This window comes from Arachis ipaensis, chromosome B9 (genome assembly GCF_059453495.1).
Source record: "Arachis ipaensis isolate K30076 ecotype BB chromosome B9, ASM5945349v1, whole genome shotgun sequence".
NCBI classification, from domain to species: domain Eukaryota; kingdom Viridiplantae; phylum Streptophyta; class Magnoliopsida; order Fabales; family Fabaceae; genus Arachis; species Arachis ipaensis.
Window position 1 is genome coordinate 25,877,065 of NC_142444.1, and position 11,734 is coordinate 25,888,798.

General features: G+C 41.2%; 2 protein-coding genes across 2 annotated transcripts; both read left to right on the forward strand.

Moving 5' to 3' along the window:
- The first annotated feature begins 5,622 nt into the window (after positions 1 to 5,622).
- Positions 5,623 to 6,105, forward strand: LOC107615263 (uncharacterized). Its single transcript, XM_016317355.1, has one exon. It carries the CDS (start codon positions 5,623 to 5,625, stop codon positions 6,103 to 6,105), a length of 483 nt encoding a protein of 160 aa, XP_016172841.1.
- A 1,742-nt stretch (positions 6,106 to 7,847) lies between these two features.
- Positions 7,848 to 8,159, forward strand: LOC148544071 (uncharacterized). Its single transcript, XM_088498852.1, has one exon. It carries the CDS (start codon positions 7,848 to 7,850, stop codon positions 8,157 to 8,159), a length of 312 nt encoding a protein of 103 aa, XP_088354978.1.
- Positions 8,160 to 11,734: the final 3,575 nt, after the last annotated feature.

The following is an 11,734-nucleotide window of genomic DNA, read 5'->3' on the forward strand; positions in this document are numbered from 1 at the left end:
GTTTTTTTTTCTTGGGAACCTCGTTGTCTTTTCGAGATAATTGTCAGGAGTCGGATGGGGAATTCACTCATGGTCTTATGTTGCAACACCAAGAGTCAACTCTAAGTCTTTGAGGAAGTTTCTATGAGTTTGTAATTATTGGTGGAGTAATAAATACGTGTTGGAAAAAAATGTGTACCAATCTGAGATGAATGCCGCTCTTTCTTTATAGAAAAATTAATAGACAAATTATTTGCTTAGACAAATAATTTAAAAGAATAATATATATAACACGAAATAAAAAAATGTGTATAAAAAATAAATAATACTAGATAATTATTTTTCTTTCAATTAAAATTATTAATTAATTTTTTAAAATTATTTTTTGTATTTCCAATTCTAGATAATATTATTAATAAAAAACACTTAAGCACAAGAACTTATAATATATTGAGTTTAGTTAATATATATTTTATTATGATAAATATTAAAATTATTAATAAAAATTTATTCTAATAAATATACAGTAAATATATTAAAAATAAAAAATTATATTTTTTAAATAAAACACTTTTTTAATTAATAATTTTAAAGAACTTTTTAATAGTTTGTAGGAAGAGTTAATAGTCAAATTCGTTTATAGAAGATCTCTCAATTTTTAAATTAGTTCTCAAATGGTTTTTTAGTCGTATTAATCCCTAAAAGATAAAATATAAGTCAAATTGATCCTTCTGTCAGTTAGATGATGACGTGTCATGTGCCACATGATATGATGACGTGGTAGGTTAATGCTACGTGTCACAAGATGATTGATTGACGTGTCAGGTTAATGACACCTAGCACCCTATGTGTCACTTGACAATTAAAAAAGTTATTTATAATCAAAATAGTCTTAAAAGTCCAGACGTAAATTATTTTCAACTCTAAAATTTTAAAAATTAATCAAATTAGTCTTTATATAAATTTTTTTCATAATATTAAATTTAAAATATTTTTTGATACTACTAATTTTAATATTATTTTTTAGACTTTATTAAACAAAATATATATTTACATTTACATAAAAGAAAACGAGTAAATAAACAAAAATATACATAAAAAAATAAAAAAATTGGTCATTTATACTTAAAAGATTAGAAAAAAGTTTGATAGATTCTAAAAATTATGTTCACAAGTCAAAATTCTTGTTCTTTAAAAATAATTTGAGGAATTACTAATTGTATAGGTATCGTTTTATGGCACCTTAATATAAGGTTAAATAAAGCAAGAATAATTTTGATTTGTGAAAATAATCTGTTAAATTATATGGAGCAATTTTATAATTATTTGAGTATACTCTCCCATCCTTCTATTTCTATGTTGTTTTCAACGGTAATAGAAATTGTAAATGCTAAAGAAGGTTGGTTAAGTTATATATAAAGGAGACCACTTTAATAAAGATATCAAAAATATTTTTTTAAAAGACGTGTACACGTGTCATAATATGATTAGATATTTTTATTAAATCGGTTAATAATTTATTTTTTAATAAACCAAAATAAAATCAGTTTATTATAGCAAAAATAATAAACCTAATTGTCCGCATTATAATTATTAGATTCGATTTTTTTCGATTGATTTACACAATTTAAATCGAATTATATTTAAATTTTTAATAAAAAGACAAATATATCTTTAAATTTTTATTTTACAGACATTTAAATTTCTAATAATTTAAAAATATAATTAAGTCTCTAAAAAAAATTCTAACCCTAATCCCTTATCCCTGTCCAAGCCCAAATCCAAGCTTAATCTCTTACTAATCTATCAAACTGACCCGAAAATTAAAAAATCTAGGTCTAGTGTCTCCTTCCTCTCCCTTTTCTCACTGAAACTCGAGCTCTCATCTCTTTGTTCACCGACTTAATCTTAAGCTCACCGGAGATTGCCGCTGGAAGGCTTTCCCAACAAAGAAACCCTTCGATAACGATAGAGAAGATCTCCGAAAACGATTCTTCCTCTCCCGTCCTTGCTTGAATGATTGTCAACGAAGAAGAAATCGATTAGTGAGTACCTATTAGCTTCTTCTCTCATTTTCTTCCGCTCCTTCCACTTCCTCTCTTAAATTCCATGATTTTTCATTTTCTTGTTAGTTAAATTATGATTACGATGGCTCTGTAATCTAGAACGATAAATAATTTCAGATTATGATACCAGATTTTTTGTTTCAAGCACTTGCTCAAAATATTTCATCAAAATAAAGAGGTCCCTGTTCATGATAAAGGATTTTTAGTTTTTCAAACATTTTCCCAATGCCCCATCCTTTTGTTTTTCAATTCATAATTGACTGGCTTTTGTCCATCCTTTTTTTACTCATCAAGGTTTGAGATTTGAGTGAACTGAAGATACAATTTCTAAAAAAAATGGTATTTTTTATTTTTATTTTTTTATGTAACTATATGATTGTAGCTTTCAAATGCAAATTTGACTTTATCTTTGGCCTCCAATTTTTACTGGTGAGATTTAACTATAGTGAATGCATGATTGTTGAGTTGCGATAGATATGAACAAAGTGAGTGACTTTTATTTATAATTAGAAGTAATACACCTTAGCATACATGTATCTATTTCTTCCATTGTGGTGGTTGTTCACTGTGATTTGATTGGGCAATTGGAGTTGGAAGTATAGTTATTGAAGTTGTGGGGATAATTTAAGAATAATGAGACGAGTATGGATCTAAATTTTTTATTTTAGTTTGGCAATTTTACTGTTCAAACATCTAAAGGTTAGTTTCATTGGTATAGCATTACTGAATGATCTTGAGAAAATGTTTATGTGACCACACACACATATATTTTTTTTGAATGCTTTTAAAATATAAAATTTGTTACAAATTTCTTACAAATGCTTGTTAATATAACTGATTTTTTATGTTGGTGAACAGGTTAGTTGAAGTCCATATATTCTCTTTTGTTGTTGGAAGAGCATTTACAACAGATATGAAAAAACTAAAAGTCACTAGTAGAAAAAAATCTCTAGATATTACTCAAGTTTTTAAAGATGAAGACAATTTGAAATCAAATTCTTTGAATTAATGGCTTGAGATCTTGCATAGAATATGAATCACTGGATATAATCCTATTTGAAGGTCTTTTGACATTTCCAATGATTAGTTATCAATTTTGTAGAATTATCATACATTTAAGAAATCGGTAAAAATCTACAACTGAAGATTTGTATCATCTCAGCCCGTCAATATAATAATACATTCAGCCAGTGACACTCTGCAGCTTTTCAGGAGGTGGCAAAGAAGTATGTAAAGGATAGAGTTGCTGTCTATCAATCTTATGTTGGAGATCACATTATTATAGCTTAGGAGATAGGTGTATAACCTTAAAGAGTTGCTTACTGGTTATTGAATCTCATTTCCTTAGGTTCTCATCTCATTAGTGATTCCTTTGTATTTTAGTATATAAGATTTTGGGTTTGGCTTTGTATAGAAGTTATTGGAATTACTCAAATGTCTTCCATGTCTGCTTCTATTCTAGCTCTCTATTGGCTTTCCTGGGAGAGACTAGAAAGTTAGGATTTTTTATATGCTTTTGCAGGGTCTTCCATGTAATTTAATTTCATGAATGGTTTTAATTTTCAATAGAAGCATATTGTTGATTTCACTTTAATAGTAATATTAGTTTTCTCTCACATCTACACATTGCTGTTTTAGTATTTTGAATGGTGGTATTTATTATTGAAAAAATTGTTATAAAAGACTTGTAAGAATATTTAATTACTAAAATTTTTTTATAAAAATAAAATTCAAAAATCTTTAATATTAACAAGGATTGACTGCCTACAATTATAAATCAATAAAGCCAAATTCCAAGAAATGGCTACAACAAATATAGGATCACACTGATGCTCTAAGAACATCAGAAGTAGACATGAAGAATATTTATCTGTCACTCAGTATGATACAAATGTTCAAGAGGACTAATGTTTTCAATGGATTGATCCCTTTAGAAGGCAATGCCGCAGTCGTCTACTCAGAGCCTCCAACTTCTCAAATCCGTCACCCTTTCCCTTTTTGTCAGTTGTCTCGCCTTTCTTCTTTTTCTTCTTTTTGACCTTGTTCTTGTTCTTCTTGAGCTTCTATTCATCTTCTTTTGACTCTGAGCACTTTTTTCTCATGTTTCTCAAAGATGTTGCAAATACATCTACTGTCAATGATATTATTACGTACTCAAACTTAACAAATAAGCATGAGAAGCAACAACAATAAACCACATTGATATAAACCAACATTCAAATTAGAATCTCACTTTACTTACACATCATTTTCAAGATCACCCTTTAGTTTAATCAATAAAACCAAGAACAAGAAGAGAAACATATAAACAATATGAGTGCATGCACGTGTGCACATGTCTGTATGCAATATACGTATACCTGAGGGAGGTTATCGACCCTTAAATCTACACAAGGTTCTTCATCATTGCCTCCTAAAGAAGAACATTTGCCCCAACTTTCTCTGTTTGAGCTTGTACATGAGAAACAATCTTCAATTTGATTATTTATCTTATCCTGTAAAATCATAAAGTATGGGGATATAAGAGTCGCATTCATAAATCTATAATAACAAAATATTAAACATTCATAAATCTATAATAACAAAATATTAAACATAATACAAAGTTATTACAGATCCGGCCCATGGCCCCCACACCTGGAACAGCCTCCGAACCCGACTAGCCGGGTCGGATCCAATTTCCCTTCTAGAAGGTTCAAAACTGGCCCGCTAGAGCTTCTAACCAATAATCAAATCCAAATACCTCCCTTATCTTAACCAAACAGGATAAGATAAGATGATTACCATCACCTATATAATGGGGAACCCCAGCCCTCCTTAGGTATGACATCCACTCTACACATTCTACACCTCTCTGATCCATTCTGACTTGAGCATCAGAGTGTCTTTGTAGGTACCACCCCCATTGCTCTAGCCGAACAATCCGGCAGTCGCCTCGACCTGAAGGTTTCCGATCCATCTCACAACCCGTGCAAGAGACATCTTGTACATTGGCACCGTCTATGGGGACCTACAACATCGCGACGGAATGGCGTACATCTTCGAGGAGCAATCCCCAAGCCACTACGATAACTCACAAATGAGGAATCCAACTCCCGAACACCGAGAAGCTACACCCCACACCCATGGAAGGATAGCGAGCGCTATTCGCCAGACTACCCCTCCGCAAAACAAAGAAAACGGCCTCAAAACACGGGCTCCCGAAAACCTGAGAGAAAAGGCAGCTTAGATAATCCAAGATCTCTGCCTCCGAGTGAAAGAACTCGAGGGCCGAATTGCAACCAAGGAAAAGCACCACACCGAGAACGGAAGCCACGCGACCTCCCGATCAAGATCTCGCCATGAAACCAGGCACGGTAGATCGCCCGGACGGCAACATGGCAAAAGGTACGATCGCATCTCCTGCGACCAGGATCGCCAACACAACACGAATGACGGAGGGCACAGCAGGTCACCTGAACGGCGACACAACAAGAGGTACGATCGCAGCGTCTCCCACAACTCGGATCACCAACACGACACGGACAACGACCAACGACACTGAGAGGCCAAACGCATAAGTAGCGACTACGTGATAATGGGAGCTACTCCCTTCACTGAAACAATCCTGAGAGCAAAACTTCCTAAGGGATTCGACAAGCCCACGGATATGAAGTACGATAGAACAAAAGATCCCCAGGAACACCTAACGGCCTTTGAAGCCAGGATGAACCTGGAAGGAGCCGCTGATGCAGTCCGATGCAGAGCCTTCCTGGTAACCCTAGTGGGACCTGCGATAAAATGGGTCAATGCCCTCCCAAACGGGTCTATAACCGGCTTCCACGATATCTCGAGAAAATTTATGGCCCAATTCACCACCAGGATCACCAAAGCCAAACACCCTATTAGCTTGTTAGGAGTCACCCAAAGACAGGACGAAGCCACGAGGAAATACCTGGACAGATTCAACAACAAATGCTTAACGATCGACGGACTCACGGACTCAGTCGCAAACCTTTGTCTGACCAATGGGCTCATGAATGAGGATTTCCGAAAGCATCTCACCACCAAGCCAGTTTAGACCATGCACGAGATCCAGAGCGTCACTAAGGAATACATAAACGATGAGGAGGTAAGCCAGGTCATGGCTGCCAACAAACGGCAGAACGGCACCTCGCTAGAATCCCCTACCAAGAAAAAACCCGAAGGAACATCCCAAATAGACAAACGCAAATCGACCCCCCAGAGTCGGATAATTCTCAAATTACACCAACCATAGTCGTAAATATCATCACTGGGAAAAGATACGCCAGGGAAGTTGAAATCAGCGCTGAAAAAGGACCTTAAAGTCCTAGCAGTAAAAAACCAAGCCCCAGCCATCATCACCAAAGCAATAACGTTCTCCCCCGAAGATTGCCAACACGGCACCTCGGCAGAAGACACTCCATTCGTCATCTCAACAAAAATTGGAAGAGGACTCGTTAGAAGAATACTCGTGGACATCGGGGCAGACTCCAACATCCTCTTCAGGGGAGCCTTCGACAAGCTTGGGTTCAAGAGTGAAAACTTACAAACACACCGCAACGTGGTAACTGAACTCGGAGATAACTTTCTCAAACCGGACGGTTCCATCGTCCTCCCGCTCACCATCGGAACCGGAAGCCAGAGGAAGACCGTTCTATCCGAATTCGTAATCCTCAAAGACTCTATGACCTACAACGTGATCCTCAGAAGAAAAATAATTAACGACCTCTCCGCTGTCATCTTTACCAAATTCTTACTCGTGAATTTCACAGCAAAAGATGGATCTGTCAGAACAGTCCATGGGGACTGAGAAACCGCGGTCGAATGCGATAACACTAGCCTAGCCCTCCGTAAAAGATTCCGCGATGTGGCCGACATCTTCTTGGCTGACCTGGACGCCCGACAAGACGGGCAGCCTAGGCCAGAGCCAGAGGGGAACACGGAGAAGCTACAGATAGGGCAAACCATGGAGGAGTATACGTTCATCAACAGAAACCTCCGATACGACCTTAAAGAAGACCTCATAAAGCTCCTAAAGTGGAGTAGAGACTTATTCGCATTCACTCCCGCGGACATGCCACGAATAGATCCCGACTTAATGTCCTACCAACTAGCCATGGACGCCATGGCCAAGCTGGTAACACAGAGGAGACGAAAAATGTCCCTCGACCGAGCAACCGAAGTCAATAAACAGGTTAAAGCCCTCCTCGAAGCAGGCTTTATCTGGGAACTACCCTACACAACCTGGCTGGCCAATGTCGTGTTAGTCAAGAAAGCAAATGGAAAAAGGCGGATGTGCGTCGATTACACGGACTTGAATAAAGCTTGTCCAAAAGACGCCTTCCCCCTACCAAACATCGACGGGCTCATCGACGTTGCATCCGGCCACCAGTACCTCAGCTTCATGGACGCCGACTCTGGGTATAACCAAATACCCATGCATCAGCCCGATGAGGAGAAAACGGCCTTCATCACCCCTGACGGAACGTACTACTACATAGTCATGCCCTTCGGCCTGAAAAACGTCGAAGCCACTTACCAAAGGCTCGTCAACAAGATATTCCAAGGCCTGTCCGGGACCAAGCTGGAGGTTTACATAGACGACATTCTCGCCAAGACCAAATCTGGCGAGCAACTCATCAGCGACCTTGAGCTCGTAATGAACACCTTGAGTAAGCACCGAATGTGCCTTAACCTGACAAAATGCACCTTCGGAATGGAAGCAGAAAATTCCTGGGGTTCATTATCACACAACGCGGGGTAGAAGCAAATCCCGAGAAATGTAGAGCCATCATCGAAATGGCAAGTCCAAAGATTCTCAAAGACATCCAGAAACTGACTGGCCGACTGACCGCCCTATCCCGTTTCCTCGACACGTCGGCCCAAAAGGCGATACCCTTCTTCAAACTTATGAAGAAAGGAACTCCCTTCAAGTGGGAGTCAAAATGTGAAGACGCATTCCAAGACTTCAAGAAAGTACTAGCAGAACCCCCCATTTTGGCTAAACCCCAAACAAGAGAGGTCCTCTACCTATACCTGTCTATAATGGAAGAAGAACTTGCGGCAGCACTCGTCCGAGAAGACGAGAACAAGGCTCAGTGGCCTATCTAATTCATAAGCAAAGTCCTCCAAGACACGGAGTCACGCTACTCTCGCCTCAAGAAACTCGCCTTCACACTCCTCACAGCTTCCCGACGCCTTCGCTAATACTTCCAGGCTCACCCATTACGATCCGAACCGACCAAGCGGTCAGGCAAGTCCTACGCAAGCCCAACCTAGCGGGAAGAATGCTAGCATGGTCCATAGAACTATCCCAATTCCAAATAGAGTTCAAACCTCGGATCGCGATCAAAGCACAGGCCCTGGCAGACTTCATCGCCGAGATGACTCTGGGATACCCCGCCGCCGAAACCTGGAAGCTGCACGTGGACGACTCATCTAACACGACTTCCGGGGGAGTCGGGGTGATACTAGAAAACCAAAACGGGATCGTGATCGAACAATCCATTCCATACAAGTTCCCGATCTCAAACAACCAAGCAAAGTACGAGGCTCTCTTGGCCGAATTAACACTAGCCAAAGAGGTCGGCGCCAAAATCTTAAAGGTATGCAGTGACTCCCAGGTAGTCAGCTCCCAAATCAACGGGGACTACCAGACACGAGATCCCCTTGCTTCAGCAATACCTTGCCAAAGTAAACAAGCTAACTGAAGAATTCGATCATGTAACAATCCAACACGTCCCCAGGAAACGAAACGCAAGGGTAGATCTACTCTCAAAACTGTCTAGCACCAAGCTAGGACAAGGAGATAGGTCGCTAATTCAGAAAGTCGTCAGAACTTTCTCTGTTTCAACCACAACCGACACCGGCCTACCAATCTCTGACTAGGAGTCATGGACCTCCCCCATACTACAGTACCTCCTTAACGGAGTACTACCCGAGGATCCCAAAGAAGCAAAACGGATAAAAAGGGAAGCTGCCAACTACACCATTGTGATGGGACAACTGTACAAACGGGGATTCTCGCAGCCCCTACTCAAGTGCGTTGAACCCGGGGACACGGAATACATACTCCGCGAAATCCACGAAGGCTGTTGCAGTCACCACATTGGGGGCAAAACCTTGGCCCAGAAAGTTATCCGAGCTGGATACTTCTGGCCCTCAGTTATCAAGGACTCTATGCGAATGGTGAAAAAATGCAGCAAATTCCAGATACAAGCCGACTTCCACCAAGCCGCCCCACACCAGCTCAACATCATAACGGCAGACCGGGCGTTCGGAACATAGGGCGTCGACCTCGTCAGCCTCTTTCCCACAACACCCGGATAGATCCGATATCTCATCATCGCCATCGACTACTACACCAAATGGATCGAGGCCGAACCACTGGCCTCCATCACGGTAACCCAATGCCAAAAGTTTTTTTGGAGACACATAATAACCCGATTTGGGATCCCCGAGATTGTAATCTCGGGCAACAGAACCCAATTCACAGATAAAAAGTTTAAGGAATTCTTGGAGGGACTGCACATATCCCACCGTTTCAGTTCAGTGGAACACCCACAGACAAACGGACAAGTGGAGTCGGCAAACAAGATAATAGTCAAAGGACTCAAGAAACAACTCGACGGAGCCAAAGGATGATGGGCCGACGAACTCAGACCAGTCCTCTAGTCATACCATACCACAACCCAAACCTCTACAGGGGAAACTTTGTTCTGTTTAACATACGGTGTAGAAGCCATTTTTCCAGTAGAAGTAGGAGATCCCAGCCCCAGAAGAACAATCGAGGATAACAACGAGGAGGCAGAATAGGACCTCACAGACGAAGTGAGGGGCATGGCCCACATGCAAGAGCTAGCCCTAAAGCAAAGAATCAACCTGAGGTACAACCGCGGCGTAGTCCGACAAAAATTCATACCCGACGACCTCGTCCTACGATGAAACAAGATTGGCGTTGCCACCTACGAAGAGGGGAAACTCACCCCTAATTGGGAGGGACCCTACAGAATCAAGGCAACAATCGGGAAAGGAGCCTACAAGCTCGAACGACTCGACAGGACCGAGGTACCGAGAACATGGAATGCTGCCAACCTACGACGATACTACACTTAAAATAGACTTCCAAAATGGGTTAAAGTTACTCCTCCCCTGTACTTCTTTATTTGATTAATTAAGTGTTTTCCCTGGGTACTCTTTCCCGCCCACATGGGAGGGTTTTAACGAGGCTCGGTATTTTTAAATAAAGTTTATTTTACCTCTCCCTCTTTACCTCAGAGAACGATAAACCCCTTCCAAAAACAAGGAAAGAACGTCCACCATCAGGGACTGATCACTCCCGAAGCCCAAAAACGGATATCCATACGACACGGTTAAACGGCCTAACGACGGCCCACCCCTACACTATGAGTCACACAAAATGACTCAAGAATAAATGACTTGGTTGAAATACGAATTCATGATTGAAAAATCGCCCGAACGGCCTAAAACACAAATTCGTAGTTAAAATACCTAGGTCTCAAAGCATAGCCAAAACGGCCAGACGTTACAAAACACGGCCAAACGGCCAAAACACCAACAAAAAACTACAAGTTCTTAGATCCAATACAACTACAAAATACATTAAAAGCCTACTATAGGTCGACAATCTGGCCATCCCAGATAGTCTTAAATTCCCCCATCACGGACACATCCTCATCCGGCGCAAGGACCAAAGTCTGAGCCCTCATCGCCTCCTCAGTAGCAACAATGGCATCCTTAGCATCCGCTAACAACTCCCCCTTCTCCTTCTTCAGACCCTTGGTCTCAATCTTCAGTGCAGTAACATCAGCCTTCAGGGCGTCCACCTCAACAAGAAGCACGGAAGCTTGAGACTCAGCATCGTAAGACGGAGGATCTCGGCCCTGGCTTCCTCGGACGAATTCATCGCCTTCTCCCTCGCCACCTCAAACTGCTCCTTCAGCTTGACCACCTCGGCTTGAGAATGGCGCAACTTCTTGTCCAAAAGGCCAACCTGGGCCATCACGGGCTCAGCCTTCCAAACTATAACCGCAGACCGGAGGAGAGAGCGATACACTGATTTGGCCTGAAAATCCACATCACAATCATCAAAGAACCCCTCAGTACCGGGCATCAGATGCTGGTCAATGAAGTTTGACGCGTCGAAGTGCCGATCCATCACAGAAGGCACAGCACCCTCCTCCTCCAGATTCTCGCTATTGATCTCCTCGGGCCTCCTCCGCTTCTGAGAAGCCTCGGCAGCCGAGACTACGATTACCTCCTCCTCGGGCGAAAGCACCGGACCCAGAGAAACTTGAGGACCGGCCTCGGCCCCAGCCGAGACCACCTCGTGTGAAACAACCCAAGAATCTACGGCAGGACGGGACAAATGGGTGGAAGGGGAAGCCGATAAAGCTTGCTCACGATCCATAGCAGCCTTGAACCTTGCCAAGGAAGTCAAACCACCAGCCATCTCAACTGCAAAAAGGAAAAAGAAACATAAGTACCCAACCCGGTAGAACAGGAAAAAAAATGGGAGGAGGGGGAGCACACACCAATATAGGTATGACAAGCCACCGGGTCCCCCATGATATCCCGGGGATTCAGCAGCCACTCCCCAAAGAGATGCCAAAGGACACTAGCGATGTCCTTATCTTCCGGGGACAAACCCTCGAAAGTAACTTTTG